Source organism: Rutilus rutilus, assembly GCF_951802725.1.
Source record: "Rutilus rutilus genome assembly, chromosome: 9".
In the NCBI taxonomy this organism is placed as follows: domain Eukaryota; kingdom Metazoa; phylum Chordata; class Actinopteri; order Cypriniformes; family Leuciscidae; genus Rutilus; species Rutilus rutilus.
Genome location: NC_140223.1, coordinates 19,878,540 through 19,898,058, shown reverse-complemented (window position 1 = coordinate 19,898,058; position 19,519 = coordinate 19,878,540). Strand labels below are relative to the sequence as shown.

The window sequence follows — 19,519 nt, the reverse complement described above, 5'->3', positions numbered from 1 at the left end:
CTGAAATGAGGAGTACGTCTGAATTCAACAGTATGTGAAAAGAATCCCAATGACCTACTACTTCCGGCAAGAATCTGAAGTGCAAATCTGATGGATGTTTTCTAGCAGTTCTGAATGGCGGTGAAGTGATGCAACAAGTCACATGACAATGTCAACATGGCTGATGTAGTAAAGTGGGATTTATTCATACTACATACATTCATTCTGTAGCCTATAGAATATATATTTTTAACAGTCAAAAATGTTTTAATGACTATAAAAATGGCATTTATTAAGTATAAAGTATTAACATTATTCCCTGACTCCTTGAACAAATTCTAGTGTACTATTTCATTATTAATTATTTTGAATTAAATAATTTTGTAGTATTTTATTAGTATTTTACGATAATAATATACATATAGTAAATAATTAATATACCTTTTACACGTTGAAGTAATCTTGCCTTGTCATTAAAAGGTTAAATTACCTGTCATTTTAAGAATCTTCCTGAACTTGACAGGGGTCCTCTCTATGATATCATTTCCTGTTTTATAATTTTTTTCTGCATTTTGGTCATACCACAAGACTTTGGGGAAAAAATCTAATAGTAATAATTCGGGAATCAGTTTTGCATAAAACAAAAACACAAAGAATTTTAATAAAAAAATGTTTTCATTGTGATATCAGGACAGTTGTGTCACACTGAAATTCATCCCCCACAAAGCCATACAATTATTTTTACGTTTTTAAGTTTTAAGCTATTGTATTTATGCCACCTCTTGACTCAAGAAACATTAGACCACAACGACTCAAACAGAGAAGGATTACTATTACTAAAGCAACAGTAAACAGTTTTTGTTAAAGCAACAAAAAAAAGAGTGAGAGCTTGTCGGAGGGATTCCTTCAGAGCTTGACGGCTGAAGGTTAGTCAGGCGGACAGAACGTAATTAAAGTGGACCCAAAGCCTTGCTCCCTGGCAGCCGGCCCATGCTGATCAGTAATCAGACTCTCACAGTCTGGCCCGGCTCCGCATCAGCATGCTTCTAAAACTGCACGTTTATGCTATTTCACTCCAAAATAATGGCGAAAAGTTAAAAACCCCAGGTCCTGTAGGCCACGTCTGGCAGCCGCAGGCTAACTAAACCACCTCACGACTCGTGCCGCCGAAGCACTAAATGAGATCCTTCATCAAAACAGCCGTCCTTCAGGGAACCCGGTCTTGTTTGCAATCGAAGATGTTGTTCTGTTTGTCATGCAAGAGGGAAGAGTTCTCCAGCTCTGGGATTCGGCTCTACAAAGAGATTGAGGCACAAAAAGTCCTTATTTATGCAGAGGAGGCAGACCTGTCAATCACGCTGTCACACCAGGCTGCCTTGAGGGGGTACGGTTGTTAATATTCACTGCCTTGTAGCACAAACAATTCTGTTACAACCATTCCAGCCAAAATCAATGATCAAACCCCAATTAACTTAAAAGGAGGAGGGAGCAACCGCACTGGGAGTTTCTCCTCTGTCAAGTTAAATCACACCTGTGTGGACTAAATATTTACACAGGCATGAGGTTTGGTTGCGTCTGAATGACAAAATGACTTGTGGGTGTATGTTTATGGTGAAACGGAAAAAAATAAAACGAAGGATAATTGCTAGTGAGCGAGTCCAGGGCAGCTTCACAATGATGCAAATCAGCAAGTGTGAGGAGGCTTTGTTTATCATTGGCAGGCAAAACCACTTGCATCTAGATAAAAATGAAATAAGGTTCATTAAAAGCAGAAGCTACTATTTCATAGATTTTCCTGTACTTGTAACATTAACAGTGCTGCTTACTAGTGCTACTGCTTCATAATTGAATTTCTCAGGGGCAGAGATCAAATACTGCAGATTTGGTAATTAACTGTCATTTAGCTGATGCTTTTGTTGTAGTGCACTCAATACAGGGACAATCCCTCTGGAGTAACCTGCAATTAAGAGTCTATCTGGTGAAAGGGCACATGTGACATGTTAGGTAGTTTCAACTTCAAGTTTACAGCCACCTGGAAGCAACCTGCATCTATTGTATTAGCAGCTTAGATCCATAACCCTTTAAAGGGATCACTTGGGTCCAATACAAGTGATGTTCAATGGAACGCATTCGGGGCATAATGTCAAGTAGCACAGATTTTTTTTTTAATGACTCCTTTAGTTAAAATAAAAGCAAAAATCTTGGTAAGAATAGTAAACTTAATGGAGGTAAATTATGCCATCATTATTCAAATATTATAAAAGTAGAAATGTGAGGTACATTTTTTGTCAAAGCACTTTAATTCTTGTCTAAATTGTAATTTTTCAGTGGAACGACTGGTCTAGCCACCAATATAACCAATTTCACCAATGTAATCCCAGTGGTTGTCAGGTAAAAAACGTAAGTGTGTTCACTCTTGGCATGTTTTGTTCGATTAAAATTAACCCTGGTGCAATTACTCTGTTAGTGCGGTTCATTTGAATAAGTTGAACGGCGCACCAAACAAACGGACACAGACCACTGAAAAGATCACAGATGAGTAACATCACAGTTCGATACAGACATCAGAACCGCGTCTCCTCGCAGCAGATCTTCATTTGTGTGCGTGACAAAGGGATTCCTGGTGCTGTTTCGACTCCTTTACACATTTTATAAGCTCTTCACAAGTTCTCAGCTGGTCAAAATACCATCATATGTAGGCTACGCACATGCAACGAGCGCATTTAGCCCAGCACACAACATTGTTTTGGATGTTCGGTAAGTTCTGTCATGGAAAATACATAATAAAAGCCGACCAATCAGGTTGTGAACATATCCCTATATATTTAGGTTTGGTATCTTTAGGTTCGGTGTTAAAATGCCAATGTGAACGCTAAGCGGACCAGGATTAAATGTTTTTTTTTCGTTTTTTGTGGGGGTCTGGACCAAACAAACCAAGCGAACCGAACTACAAGTGTGAACACCCCCCTTCATCATTAAGTTTGGGACTCACCAAGACAGCGTGGCACTCTGCCACTCCAGTAGGGTGTGGTGGCATTGCGGCATGTCAGTGTGGAGGGACCCTGGAGTTGATATCCATTGAAGCAGTAGAAATAGGCCTCTCCCTCCGCATGGAGGCTTGTGACGGACACATCTCCATACGCTGGTCTATCAGGGAAGTTGCAACTCAAGACAAATGCTGTAATGGAGAGAAAAAGAATAAATGATTAGGCACATGATTAAAACTGCAGCACGTCAGACCACACTTATTTAAACAAACGTCTGAAGCAGCTCTGAAACTATCATTAGACTGAGACTAAGGTCTGTGGGGAGTTTGAATATTGCATTACGGCGACTCCCACTTATTTCAAGAAGACTTATTATCTTAACAAACTCCATCTGTCTTTCTTTCTCTCAGTTTAATATGGTCTCCGAGGGTCTGTCCCCAATGCATGTCCTCTCTCCATGTTCTCCAGACCGCAGTCGACCTTTTCTGTGTGAAAGGGACATCTTGAAGATGACAAATAAACCCGAACCCTGAACACTGTCCGTTTCCCAAGCCAGAATGGGCCTGCTGGGATGCATGGAGACAATCATTAGCTGCCTAAGATGATAGATTAGACTCACATTTGGCCTAATGGTCGCAATAGAGCAAAACCCTCTCTACCGCTGAGACTAGTGCAGATTCTTAATCATTTTTAACTGGACACTCTTTCCATTTCGACTTTCATACAGAGTCTCGCAAAACTCTGGTCCACATAGCAGCTTAATCTGGCCCACTTAGACAGACCGTCTGAATGTCTGATGACATACGGTATACAATGACCAGTGACAATTCAACGAGGTTTCATTTTGTTTCTATGTGCCATTTAGAAGCAGGTTTGAAATAAATGATGCCTCAATAACATTATTTGTATTTAAGTAATCTTAGTTACTGGTCTGGTTTAAATAAACCTTCATTAAAAATGGCCTCTTACATAAGCTTTGGTCTTCTGAATAGGGCTGTAAAATTTGTCTTTATTGACCATTGTTGTCATGATCCCAGCCTGTGTTCCCGTTTGTCCTGTGTGTTCTTTTATGTTCTTTCCTTGTTTTTTAGTCCTTTTGTTGATTGCTTCCCTGTTCATTAGTCTTGATTGTTCCCAGGTGTGTCTTGTTATATTGTTAGTCCTTGTGTATTTAAAATACACTGAAATCGCCCCATGCCCTTAAATAGGGCACTATTTGGGGGTACAGCCATTTGTAGTGGTGTCCATACCACAGTAGACGTTATCAAGTGCACTCATTCAATCCCATAATGCACTACAATAACAAGTGGACAACTGATGTATGCTCAATGGCTAGAGAATACCCATAATGCACTGTGAAGGTCGTGCTGAATGAATTCCCAGGTCTTACCAATAGATTGGCGCTTGCAGCTGAATCATCTATTTTCCAAACCGCTGGTCCAATGTGGGTACAGCGTAATATTTAACAGGTATACGTTTCTTTTTGATTGCTTATTAAATAGTAATAGCGATTTTGAACACAGCCCCAGTGTTTCTTGGTCAGGACTTTTTCTCTGTCACACCGAGCTCTCAGAGAAGAGTGAAGGCAGGATCCAAGTGCAGAGGATATACACAACAGAATATTAACAAAATAAACCAAACATAAGAAAATCAAGAAAACCAGGGAGCGAGACTGAGACCAACAACGTAACATCCACCAAAGGAAAACACAAGACAACAAACACAGGAACACAAGTGCTTACTGTATATACACACAGGGTAATAGTCTAACAAGACACACCAGCGACCTAATCAAACGAGAAAACGTTTCTTTCACCCTTTCAAAAGGCCTGAAGAAGGTCTTGGACCGAAGTGCTGCTATTTAGAAAACATTTGCAAACTACAACAGTGCAATTTTTCCATTTTACCTTCTACCTATGAAAATCAACAAGCCCCGATGGTGTGAATACTAAAGACATAAAAGACAGAGATTTTTCTTTGAAATGAAAGAGGTCAAAATTCAAGGCCAGAGAGAATTTAATAGCAAGTCATGTACAGAACTGTATCTGCATATGAAGGATGTTTTGATAAGCAAGTGACCATATTCTCCTTCATCACAAAAGTTCGCACTGCCTCCGCAGTAGGCCCTGCGAGGCAATAAATCCAGGTTAGACCGCAAGTGCCAGTCGAGCTAAGAACTGCTTTCCCAACACCAATTTTTTCGTCTCCTCCCCCCAATCCTCCTCTGAGAATGTTTTTGCAATTTATGACAGAAATTTCAGGGCTCATTTCTCCGTCTCGATGTTGCTGCGGCAGCCGTATTGTTAGCTGTTGAAATTCAGAGCGGAGTGTGGGTGTTGTTTTTGTCACCAATGACAAGACTGAGCCCGAGGCCAAAAAATTTGCACAGGGGCGATAAATTATAACCTTTGACCTGGCTTGGATCCATGTCATATCTGCTCTCAACTTCTTTAGCTGACTGAAACAGGCCTAGCACAAATCTTTTCCACCGCTAAGCGGGATAATTCATTAATAATGAAATGTGCCAACCATAAGCACATTTATTTGCATGAATTGCAATGGTAAATAAATTTGGTAAATAATAGCGCTGTACCATTTTTAAACATAACTTCAATAGCTTTTTTTTTAGTTTTATTAGTTTTTGTTTTTTTAATTTAAAAACAATTAATTTATATAGATATAAAATACAAATATAAATAATATATTTAATAAAAATTAATGTAATTTGAATGTACATAAATCATGCAATTGAGGTAAATAACTTTGCAAACAGCCTAAAAAAGTCTTTGATGAACCATTTTCATGGCACAACTACTTCTGAGTGAGAAGTTGCGGAGGATGCAGCAGTCTACCGAGATCTGGCATTTTACTGGTTAAATAAAGCACAATATAATAAGCTTAATTTACATTCAAATAGTTTTTTGTTCTTTTGCAAAGAAATGAATGTTTATTTAATTTAAATACTATAGCATAGTGCTATTTCAGTTCACATTGCATCTGGTTAAACTGGATTGTGGGAGGTTAGTCATAAACAGATTTTGCAATGCAATACAGCAAATGCAAATGCAATTCAATACAGCAAAGTGAATTCTAGCCAAACTCTTTAGAGATAACTTGACACTGTCTGCACACAGCAAGCAAAGAGCTCATAGGGCTAGCAGCTAACGGCAAGCACAAGGTCTTCAATTACACCAAAGCCCTGTAAATAACAGGTAAAAATGTCAAGTTGTATTACACATGATCGAGATGCTATCCTATCTCAAAAAAAATGTTATCTCACATTAGAGGCAATAGAAGCTTCTACGAACCAGTCTTCTCTAAAATATTACAGCAATTTTTCAGGTGTCAGGCATTAATTAAACCGTTCTGTACAATGCCCTGTAGTATTGCTTTCATGGCTCAGATTATCCGTATCTGATCCTGAACCAACAGCAAAAGTGAATCACTGCCGTGTTTCAAGCGAGAATCACTCTCTCCCTGGTCTCTGATCGTGTGGTGGTGTTTAGAGAGGTAGAGGGCCCTGTCAAACAGAATTAATGTTTTTGTTTAAGTTTTTTTCCCCTCTGCTGGCTCAGGTTGGATTCTGTGTCCAAGAAAGCCACAGTTTGATAAATCACTGCAATTCTTTTCCCTTACTGAACAGAGAGGAGCGGCGTAATGGGGTGGTGCACCTCAGCAACAATACAGGAGCCAGTAAGCGAGCGTTATACAGAACTGACATCCACAACCCTGAAGAGCATTTTTTGTGCCCCACGTGATGTTGAGATTCTGCGGTACTTGCATGAAAAATCTGAAAACTATAGTTCACTCTGCAAACTGTGTTACAGGTGAGCACTAGCAGTCTACACAGCTTCGTTGATTATAATGGCTTTTAGTTTTGATCGATCTTGATGCTCCACATGTTTAAGGTGTAACCCCATTCTAAAGCAATTTGCTTTATACATTTATATCAGAGTACAAGCAGTTTTAGCTTCAAATTAAAAAGACAAGCTAAAACAACAGTAGATAAATATGAATATTTTTGAATGAACCATGCTGAAAATCAACCCATTTATAAAATATTTTTAGCTGATGCTAACTGGCTAGCTAACTAGATAGCTGGTGCTAACTTGAGGTAATTTTTCAATTTAAAGTACAATTATTTTTATTCAACCACCTATAGTTAAATTACATTTGATGGAAAAACAAAGGATGTGATGTTTAGAACATGGTAACTACAGTAATTATGATGGGGCGTTTTACCCCAAGCTTCACGGTGAATACTTCTACATCACTCTCGTCAACATCTTGACTTTATCTACAGTTATTTTGGGAAAAACATTTAATTTTAATTTAATGAACATTTTATTTCGGCAGTGTAGTCTGATTCATGAACAAATTACTTATTTAAACCAGTTCTTTTTAAAGAATTACAAATATATATACAGTGTAATAAGTAGCCTATAGTCTGATTCAAAATGAAAATCAAAAACATAATGCAACCAGTAGCCTACAGTCCAATTCATCAACAAATGGCTGCTTAAAACATTTTTTTTTTTAACACTAGTGTAAAGTGCCCGTGCAAAATCAGTTTTTGTGTGTGTTTTTAGTAATTGTTTGTTCGGTGTGTTTGAGTGCTCATTGTTACAATTACACAGCAAAAGTTCAGTGAAATTTTTATTTGTGCATGGTAGAAAGAAAATACTGATACTGACATAATGACATACAATAAATATGGAAAATTGAACTACACGATTGAGGGAGCAGGCTTCACAGTGAACTCCGAGAAAACGCTACGCTTGAGCAAACAGCTTGTGAATAGGCTACTACAAATGATGGCCATGAAAGAGACTGTGAACACATTGAATAGGATATGTTTAGTTGGTGAATAGCATAGGCTACTATTACACAGTAGCGATAACGCAAACTTGGCACTGCACTTACTAGTTTGAAATCCATCAGACTAATGGTTCGAGAGATATGCGAATAACAGACACACACACACACACACACACACACACACACACACACACACACACACACACACACACACACACACACACCAGAAGTAAACAGTGAAGCTGACTTACAGATTCAGTTAACATCCACAAATGAATAAGCACAACGATTCAGGGAGCAGGCTACACAGTGAACTCAGACAAAACGCTACGCTTGAGCAAACAGTTTGTGAATAGGCTACTACAAATGATGGGCGTGAATAAAATATAATATTCAGAAGTAAACAGTGTAGCTGACTTAATGTTTAGCTGACAGTGTGTTTAGGTCAGAATGTTTATTTTTAATCCCCAACCTTATAAGACAAGTGCTTCTTTTACAGATATATTTAACGATATCTTTTGCATTTCTAATCCAAACAACGTCAAACTTGGCACTGCACTTACTCGTGCCCATAGCAAGACACCTGTCAAGTTTGAAACGGTTCGAGAGATATGCGAATAACAGACAGACAGACAGACAGACAGACAGACAGACAGACAGACGTTTCTGTAATTTATAGATAGATGCAGCGCAACAATGGCAGCACAGTTTCGTCACAATCAAGTAAGAAGGTTTCCTGTATAATTTGCAGCACTAGCTGAGAGAAACTTTCTTTGATATGCAAGCAAAAGTCACATCATAATCTAAATGAATCAGAACTAAATAAGCCTTGCTTTCTAGCCTGTGATGTTTCAAAAGTTGAGCTGTAGAGGCAATTTAAAAACACCCTAATTCCCAGTGCTTAGTGTATATTTTAGTATTTGATGAGGCAGTTTTGCATCCTCTCTCTCTTATAGCCTTAAAACAGAGTATCTGAACTCACAGTAATTATGCCCTGCTCATGACTTCCATCCGCTTACACCGGCACACATGTATAAGAGCTCAGTGCCTGCAGCGACGGGGCATGTGGAGAGGGTATCTGCCCCTGATGACTGTCTAATCTCGACACGGAGAGGGGGAGCACTCTCACCGACTAAATGAGCCGGCACATGGGGGGGGGGCCCTTCACTCCCTCAGCCATCTATTTTATTTATGGTTTATTAACGCTGTTTCAGCACAGCAGGGCCTGTGCGCCAGCACCGCTGGGTTGTTATAGCATTATTACCCCTCTGCTTCCATTTCAATTAGACTAATACTGAGGGGGCATCGGAGGCTGGCTTTATGTGGAGCCGTCCGGTCAACACTAAATCACATGCCCGCAAGTTACCTTGTGGCTTCATAGGCCATAAAGACTGAGTGTTGTAATGTGGCCTGAAGATGACTGTGTGGGAACTGGCATGGTGGAGATTAGCTGGCAACTGCTTAGACAGCAACAGATGCAGTGCTAATGTGCTTCATTAGGTGCCCTGGAGGAAGGCCCATGGGTGGACGTGGTGAAAATGGGGCGATGTATGTCCGGTCACACTGGCGAACCCCATGGTTTAGTTGGCTGGTTTAACTTAAAGGGATAGTTCACCCAAAAATAAAAATCCTTTCATTGTGATTTGGCTGTTTTTGTTAATACACTGAAAGCCAATGGGGACCAAACATTCCTCAAAAACCTGATGTATCATATTTGATTCTCAAACTTTAACAGGATTTTTCAAAAAAATTATATTTCAGTTATCCTTACATTTACTGTATGAAAATACACATGTACCTCAACCTGAAGGGGGACACTTTTAGAATTTTTAGTCAGACAACACAAGGAATGTAGCAGATTGTGTACAGATTCATTGAGCAAGAACAGGTTATTCAGCAAAGTTTTGATCATGCTGATAATTTCGAAGAAATTTGCATATCAGATATGATATAGTAGGCATTATAGGACTTATATTGCACATCAGCAACCAACTTGATTAGGAAAGCTATAAATCATTGTGTGTTTATGTGTACATTTACATTATAGACTACTGTACTGTAGTGAATAGCGATAGGTGAAAGAAGATCACACTGTAAACCACTGAAAGGTGCAAACCGATAGATCTCTTTGCTCTGAATTCTTTACACGTATAAACATCACAAAAAGATTTCCATCCACACATGCAGGCCATTTGCCCACTGGAACTCTCTGAAGGCACTGAATATGAGTCAGGACCTTGACTTGGCACATCTCAGGCTTCCAAACAAACATGCTCACCGCCTCTAGCTCAATGCATCTTCAGCTGTAAACACATAAAAGCCTTGAGCATATGCAATGTGCTCATGAAAACTCTCATTCATTCTGGGGCAGGCCAAAGTATGATAAAGGATGGAGAATGAAGGTTTATTTCCAACCCTGATCAATGCACTCAATGGCAATTAGAAATATATAGAGAACTATGGCAACATAAACAGAGAATCATCACTGTATATATCAACCTTTAACCATAAAGGATTAGGTGAGCGTTGGAAAACAAAGGTCTTCAAAATGCAAAAAGAGGAAATATTCACAGTATTGACTGATGGCGATAAAAAAATAATCAATATGGTACAGATGTATGTATTTCATTCCAGTATTAAAGTTAAAGTAAATTGAACAGGTTCTCTATGACATCAAAGACCCTTTTTGGTCCTAACTGGAACCTTTATTTTTAAGAGAGTAAAATCAATTGAATGGATTTCAAACCTTTTACAGGCATTTGTAGATAATGCTAGCAGAGGAGGTCTCAGTGAGGTGGTGCCTGCTGGGTGAATATTTGTTTTCTTCAGACAGGACCACATCTGCTGTATGATAAGACCACAGTGACCAGCTGTGTGTCAGGCTGCTCTGACAGCATGTCAAGAACTAGTGGAGCAGTTCACGTCTATAAGTGCCTGGGTTTCCACTCTTCCAGCGCTTGTACAGGTTCACGGTCTACACAACCACAGAAATTCACTGATAAGCAGAGCTTCATCTCCGATTCTGAGCATGAAATGCCTATGTGTGTGTGTGTACATATCGTCATCTGGGAAAACATTGAAATGATGCCACTCTTGTGTCATGCAGTGTCTTTGGTAAAAAGTAGTACAGCAGGGTAGTAGTACACTTACAAAAGTGAATGCGCTATTAAATCTGTTGCATATTACATGAGTTAATACAAAATAAAAAAATCCTCTTTCGCTTATTTATGAAGTATGGGCAGGGATTCACAGACTCCAAGCTCATCATGTCTTATTGAGGCTGATTGCATGTGAGTGACTAAATCCAAGATGACACAGACGCAAGGGAAATCTCCCTCAATTTAAGACTGGCTTCTACATAATTTCTTATTAACCTGGGACATGTGGTGGGAGCAAACGGACATCATGAAGTAGATCATCCAGACACATATGGGGAACAACACAGGAGTATACTGACATCTTCGGCGTGTTTCTCACACACACACACACACACACACACACACACACACACACACACACACACACACACACACACACACACACACACACACACACACACACACACACACACACACACACACACACACACACACACACACACACACACACACACACACACACACACACACACACAATGAATTACTGCGATTACTGGGTTACATTATTTCCATATATATATATGTATATATATATATATAAATATATATATAAATGGAAGTAATGTTAAGAAAAATGTTAAGCATGACATTATAAAAACATCACATTTTCAAATTGTTATAATTAAGTCATTAGCTTTTATATTATCATTGCACTAAAGCCAAAAGAAATTACAATATTACCTAGAGAATAAGTACTTTTTTCTGTCAAACTATTATAATACCAATAGATGTACAAAGCCTATATATATAGATAGATAGGGGGGCGCAGGGCACAACCTAAAGCTGGGTTAAATGTAGCATGGACCTTTTACATAGTTAGTCAGGGTCAAGCAGGTTGTGTTTCCGCTTATTTTCTCTCGCTGCCAGAAGACGGTCTCCCGCTGATTTGTGGAAAGTTTTGATAAGATTTCGTGAAGATACTGGACAAAGAGTGTTTTGACACCATGCAAGTACATTTTTTCATCATACGTTTTTTCCGGTTTCTGAGTTGGGTGTGTGCGTCACCAAATCTAAGTTTATATTCCCTTAATAACTGTCTTGTTGGCTAAAACATAGCACCATTTTGAAACATGTCAGCAACTCCTAGCAACTGTAAGCTAGGCTTAAAATATTTTTTACCCAGCGGGGTTAGTTGTAGCACAGTTTTACAACTAAGCCGCCAAGTGTACAACGATAATGAAATGAAAACAGGGAGCCACGCAACTTTTCAGGTTTGAGTATTTATTTATATATTTATTTTGCCACATTTAACTTTGTTGGACTTTCACAAACAATGTTGGAATTTAAATGTCAAAGTATGATTTTTTTCACATTTGTTAACTGTGCATTGATCACTTGTTTTTTATTAAAAAGCCTGTTTTTCATGCAATAAACCCTTTAAAATGTGATTTTGAGCTCATTTTTATTATTATTACTGTTATTATTATTATTATTAATAATAATTTTGCATGCTGCCACACACAAATATAATTCAATAGCAATTACAATATTTGATGATTTTATTTATTTATTTATGGCAAAACTGTGCAGCCCTTTCATATATCTCTATCCATGATATTGATCCATAATAGAAGGATGTTTGAATGAGGGATGGATGTATGGATATCTATCTATACAGATGTACAAACAATATCAAACTATACAGATAAAATGGTTCTGAATTATGTGTGTAACTAACCCCTCTGTCTGTTACAATTAAGCCCGCATATGGGGTAAGTTGTAACATTTGCACTTCTGTAACTTTCAGTGCAACTGTACGAAAATGGTAGGTCCTAGAAAAAAACTTTAAGTGTTCATTAGTAGCAGAGATGTGTATGTTGCTTGTGTAAAAGAAAAGATTTAATCTAACTTAATTATTTTTTTAATAACTGAGCCAAAACCAAAATGTGATAGGTTGTGCCCCGTGCTCCGCTATATATATATATATATATATATATATATATATATGTATATGCCATAAAACCTGCAGGGAGCTAAGAAAAAACACAGAAAAATTATTTTCCACAATAGAATGCAAATGTTTTAATAATGAATATTATAATAATAAATATTTCAATAAACATATTTAATAAAGTCAACGTTAAGTTTGACAGCCGTAATCAATACATTTAGTAAAAAATAAAATAAAACCCCCATGCAGTAACCTTTTATATATGGCCACCACATACTGTAGGCTTTTGCCAGTCGACAAAAGACTGTGAAATTTAAATTTATAACCAAAAATATAATGCTTTAAGGACGGTGAGTAATAGTTGTCAGTGAAAAAAACAAAAAAAACATCTTTGTGTATATAGAGCCACACCACTATGCACTCCTTATTTTCCACTACATGACTTTCTGTTCAATTTAAAAGGTACAGCGAGAACACAGGTGGCAGCATAAAAAAAAAACACACCAAAAAAAAAAAAAACAGAAGTAGAAAGTAGAAGTTTCATCAGCAAAGAAAAATCTGCCTAGTTCCCATGGAAATAAAAGCAACCCAAACTTATTTTATTTGCATTGTCACCTCAAGTGACAAAACACGGAGACAGTAAGAATCTTTGCTTCATTAAACGTACGTCTCACTGTCAGACTTTCTCTTTTATGGAAGTGTTGAAGTATAATTCATGTCATCTAAATGTCTTGCTCCAGCACGCCCACATAACTCAGTGCCAGCACATATAATTTCATAAAAGCAAACAGACAGTCGGTGGCAGAGTGTACTCCGTGTTCACGCTGGCATGTTTTTCATACGGCCCTACTAATGATGTGAGGGCATAGAGAGCGGTCAATAAATGACAAAACAATGGTGTGTCACAGCACGGCCCAACGGCTCGGCGGGAAGCACTCATTAACTGGCCGAACTGAAGCACAACTTTGAGAGTTCAGGATCCAACGGCCCGGCAAAACATCAAACGACTTCAAATAGTGGCGGCGGGGGAGTATAATAGCCTGTGTTTGATTGAGGTGCTCTTACTGCCATGCGCTTGCTCAATCAATCTGCCCTTCTCGCATATGTTTGAGTGCTGTCTTCTGAGGAGAGCCTGTATTTCACACTAGTGTCATTCAGACACTATGCGTTATATTTTTATTTGTTTTGAATTGTGCTTTTATCCAAAGCGACTCACAAATGCTGGTCCGAAAGGGCAGGACTAGATGTGATCCCTACAGACCTTTATCTCTGAATGTCTAGACTGTTAATCAAACTCTGATAGGTAGACGCTCTGTGTATGCAAATGACCTCCTTCCTTCATATTGCGAAGATCTTCATTTTTTTCACAGCACGGGTAATGTCATTTCTCATAATTGCTAAGGGTTCTCTTAATGAACGCTGTTTGATAGCTAATGGGCAGATGAGCAGGTGGTCGGCGCTATCAATCAATTACACGAGCGCACATGCCCCGCCCAGCCCCTAAAACAACCGCAATTTAATTCCATTTGCCGCGGTTAGATTTTACACTATATCACGTCCATTAAATGCAAATGAGAGAGCAGCTGTCTGCTCTGTATTATTAAAAGCAGAGGAAACTTCCACTGCAATTACCTCTTAATAATTATCTGATAATTCCTTACCAATAACAACCTGGAAACATATTAATTTAGTTTAGGACAATGGATTTTTTTTTTTTAATAGGGCTCCTGCAACTTTGTGATAAAGACAATGCCCTTTATTAATTTTTAATTAAAAAGATTTAATGAAATGGGCTCCTCTGCCAAAGTGTTGCCAAAGGTTTATAATAACATCCATTCTGTACAATTTAGCTTTAAAGAGAGAGCCGTTCAGATTATACAGGATTTAATAACTGGAACTGTACAGTGCAGAATCCCTCAGAAAGGGGATGAAAATATACCAATAAGTGACAAAACAGTGTTGATCTCGATATTAATGATGAAAAAGTTTCGTTTTTTTGAGTTTTCCATCACTAGGAAAGACAATACAAAATGTGTAGCTGTGTAGTCTGTAGCTATAGATGATAATTAAATGATTTTAATTAAAACATACTGTTCATGAAAAATTGATTAGCAAAAAAATAACACCGCAAGATATTAACAATATCTCTCATAGTCAATGTCAGGGATTGACTCGCCCAAAATTAATTATTTTGGCAAGTTAATTAACTTATTACAACAAAAAACAAACTATGTAACACATTAAACAGATTTATACACTACTGTACAAAAGTTTGGGGTTGGTAAGATGTATTAATTTTATTTTTTAAAGAAGTCTCTTATGCTCACCAAGGCTGTATTTGTTTGATTAAAAATACGGTAAAAACAGAACTATTGTGAAATATTATTAGAATTTAAAATATCTGTTTTCTATTTTAATATTATCTTAAAATCTAATTTATTCCTGTGATAGCAAAGCTGAATTTTCAGAATCATTACTCCAGTCTTCATTGTCACTTGATCCTTCAGAAATCATACTAATATGGGCCCGGTTCCCCCGATAACGCTCACTCTTAGCGCGCTACGAAGACTCGAAAGATATATCTTACCAAAGTTGTTTATGTTCCTAAGTGTGTTCCCCGAACCATACCTCAGGAAGCTGCTTAAAGGGTTAGTTCACCCAAAAATGAAAGTTCTGTCAGTAATTACTCACCCTCATGTTGTTCCAACCGCGTAAGACCTTCGTTCATCTTCGGAACACAAATTAAGCTATTTTTGATGAAATCTGAGCCATGTCTCACTCCTCCATAGGCTTCTATGTGACCGAAACTTGCTGGCCCAGAAAAGTTATTAAAGAGATCGATAATATAGTCCAAGTGACTCCAGTGGCTCAATCTTAAGTATATCAAGCGACGAGAATACTTTTTGTGCGCAAAAACAAACAAAAATAACGACTTTATTCCACTTTTCATTTCCTTCTCTCTGGGCCTCGTAGTGTTTTTGCGCTGCGCGTCTGTGTTGCACGTCATCACGCATCACACACATGACCGGCGTCGGCCAATAGTGAGCCTACGTGGTGACGTGTAACACAGACGCGCTGCGCAAAAACACTACGCGAACCAACTAGAGGTCCAGAGAGAAGGAAATGAATAGTGGAATAAAGTCGTTATTTTTGTTTGTTTTTGCGCACAAAAAGTATTCTCGTCGCTTGATATACTTAAGATTGAGCCACTGGAGTCACTTGGACTATATTAACGATCTCTTTAATAACTTTTCTGGGCCAGCAAGTTTCGGTCACATAGAAGCCTATGGAGGAGTGAGACATGGCTCAGATTTCATCAAAAATAGCTTAATTTGTGTTCCGAAGATGAACGAAGGTCTTACGCGGTTGGAACAACATGAGGGTGAGTAATTACTGACAGAATTTAAATTTTTGGGTGAACTAACCCTTTAAGATATACCTTCTTACGTGCGACGTTACCCGGTGCTGTCCGTGGCGATGGTGCTGAATCTGCTGATATCGATGGCTCGAGAATCAATTATTCTCTCGTGCAGGGGCTGTTTATGTGAGAAAGCGGTGTTCTTTATAAAAGAAGCACTTCAGAAATAGTTGAAATTGCATTTATTAGGACTCATGGGATATTATAAAAAATAATCCAAACTATAATAGCCTATAATAGCCTAGCCTACATATTTTTAAATTGTATCATATATTGCTGCCATAATAACCATTTCAAATTTGTATGTGCTTTCTTCTCTTTCCCATTTTTGTTCGCTGAGGTGGAGCTGCGATGAAATATTGTTCTTGGAAATACTTTCCAGCATTTCAGTAATAAAAGTGTAGGCCTACATCTCGGTGCTCGGCAGTGATCAAAAAGGGTTTAAACAGTGGATTTTGAATCTCTTCTTGTAAACTCAGAGATGTGGATTCAGACGGCAATTAAATTACCACACGACCTGTTTATCAAAAAACAGTAGGTACTAATTTGGCCAGGGATTTTTACGCGGGTTGGGTGAGAAAAAACACTGATATTATGGATTCGGACGGCACTAAAATCACCGACTCACCCCTATAAATGTTTAAAATACCATACAAGCCCATGAGAAACAATATTAGCGTCCGAATAGGACTTAACTGACAGTAGCCTATGCTTTCACTGGCCTTTAAAAGCGCTTTTTAATTAAATTAATAATATTGTATAATAATATAATTAAAAATCTAACAACAATCAGTGTAATGACAATTTTATTCTTTGCATGAAAACACTTGAATTAGCCTAATTGAATACTGTCTGGGTGTATCAAAACTTCAGAATTATATTCGTATAGACCTGCAACAGTGATAAGGTAAAGCTAAGAGTGGTCCAGACCAACCTTACGAAAGTGTGAGTTACAGAAGATATACTTTGCGTACGAACGTGTCGGGAATCGTGCCATAACGTTAAGAGAGAGGTTAAGGAATAGGTTAAGAACTACTTAGCGATAAGAACGTTTTGGGGAACCGGGCCCTGCTGATTTGCTGCTCAAGAAACATTTCTTTACTTAATATTTTTGTGGAAACTGTGATCCATATTTTTCAGGATTCTTTGCTGAACATAAAGTTCAAAAGAACGGCATTATTTGAACTAGATTATTTTTTTCTCTTTACTTCCACTTTTGATCAATGTGTCCTTTCTGAATAAAAGTATTATTTCTTCCAAAACAATCTTACTAACCCCAAACTTTCAACAGTAGTGTACACAACATAAAAGTATAATATAAATTATTATATAAAATTATATATAAAATGTTTAATATTTGCCTTATTTTGCCAACTAAAATGTCATTTATCAATTAAATTCAGATGCCAGTTTAGCAACTATGATTAAATTACGCTGAACGGAGACTTTCTAACTGGGATATGAATGTATTTATATATACGTGTGTTAATATATAAGAAATGAGCCAAGACTGAAATTAAAAATACACGAGACTGCACAACACGGCGGACAGCAGTAAATATGAACACAAGTGTATACTCACATCCTCAAATTCCCTCTGGGATCAACAAAGTAGCATTGTATCATATCTTAAAACAGAACAAAAATGTTTGAAAATAAACACTGTTTAGCAAATATGCATTTGCTCATTCTACTACTAAATTCTCAAACCAGGAATTACAAGCCTTTCACTAAATAGCTCACAATACAATTTTACAGCCTTTAAAAGGGAGCATATGTTCTCTGAAGGAAGAGGAAGTCTCCTGCGAAAAGCGCCATTTTGTCCGGACGGGGAGTGCTCTCCTCATTATAAGTTGTACTTTCTTACAGCGCTACATTGACAGCATGTCTGCAGAGTGTTGTTGAATCTGCGACACGAGTCCGCGGACTGTGTCCTGAGAGATTTGCGAAGGATTCTGGGGGCCGCATGTGTCACACGGTGAGGCAGGGAGCCTGGAGACACTCCCAGACATCTTGACAGCATCCCAGCATTCCTTTCTCTCACTGACAGGCCATCAGAGCACTCATGTGCTTTCAGTAAAACCCAGAGCAACCACATCCCCCTGACTCCAATAACACAGCCTCCCTTTCGCTGTCGGTCTGCTCACAATACAGTGATAGATTATCTACACATTGGCCGCCGCACCGAGTGACGTGAATGCATCTCTCTCAGTATGTAGGCAACAAAATTGAACAGAATTTTTCTGCTCCATTGTATTTGGGATGAGGATAGACTACAAAAGGCAGCCTTTTCATACAATAAGTAAACAACTGTGGCAGTATGATTGTTTTGTAAATAACAGCGCACGGTGATATTTGAAATCCAATGGATTATTTCAAGCTGCGGATCAATTCGTACAAAAGTGTTTCAGGGAGGCAATTACACAGAATGAAAAGTGAACTTTAGAGCTGTACATGTGCTCATTGAGATAGGATTCACATATTAAACTGGATGTCAAACTTCATTCACAGCCGAACGGAAATCTGCCAAGCAGAGACTTTCTAACTGGAACAAGAACGTATTTAAAAATCCATGCATGAATATATAAGGAATGAGCGAAGACTGAAATGAAAAATGCATGAGAATGCACAACACGATGGACAGGAGCAAACATGAACGCATGTGTATACTCGCATCCGCCGGCACATGAGAAAGCATGAAAAGTCTTGATGTTTTCTCCCACCCACCGACATCACGCTCCATTGTTAAACCATCTGCACTGACATGCACCCTGTGTCACAGCCAATCATTAATGTAATTACTGTGGTTTTGCATCATTACTGTTATTCACAGTTGTGAAGTAGGAGGGAACAGCTTTTAGTGGAAGAAGGAAACAAAAGCAGCCGTAACCCAGACAACCTCAGGAGCCACACTGCGTTTAAATCTGTCTCTCAATTACTATTTTTTTGCACTTATTATAGAGTGTTACAGAGTGACAGGCACATACATGAGAGCAAGACCATTGAAAATAGGTCACAGTTATGGCAGTGAGTGTTGTCTGAGCAAGAAACAGCTGATCAATAAAAAACAGAAATACTTGATATTTACAAGTAGATTTTCAGAGGAAAATATTAGTGGTGCTTACCAGCAAATTTCGTAAAGCGGAGGCAGCGGTACCTACGTTTTCAAAGAAAGAGCATAGAGGTTTAGACTGTTGGTGTGTGACCCTGTACAGCCTTGCAACCTTCAGCTACCTCTTGCTTCGCCAGCCAACAGTTGGGTGTGGTT

General features: G+C 38.3%; 1 protein-coding gene across 5 annotated transcripts in view; it reads right to left on the bottom strand.

Moving 5' to 3' along the window:
- sez6b (seizure related 6 homolog b) overlaps positions 1-19,519 on the bottom strand; it is a 198,004-nt gene that overhangs the window by 34,444 nt on the left and 144,041 nt on the right. For all 5 annotated transcript variants that reach the window (XR_014628838.1, XM_084419962.1, XM_084419960.1 and 2 more), the window contains exon 5: positions 2,972-3,157. Coding sequence is in view for 4 of the 5 variants with exons in the window: in XM_084419962.1 (XP_084276088.1) it covers positions 2,972-3,157 (186 nt within the window). In the remaining variant the exon portion in view is untranslated. The remainder of the gene's footprint in view (positions 1-2,971; positions 3,158-19,519) is intronic.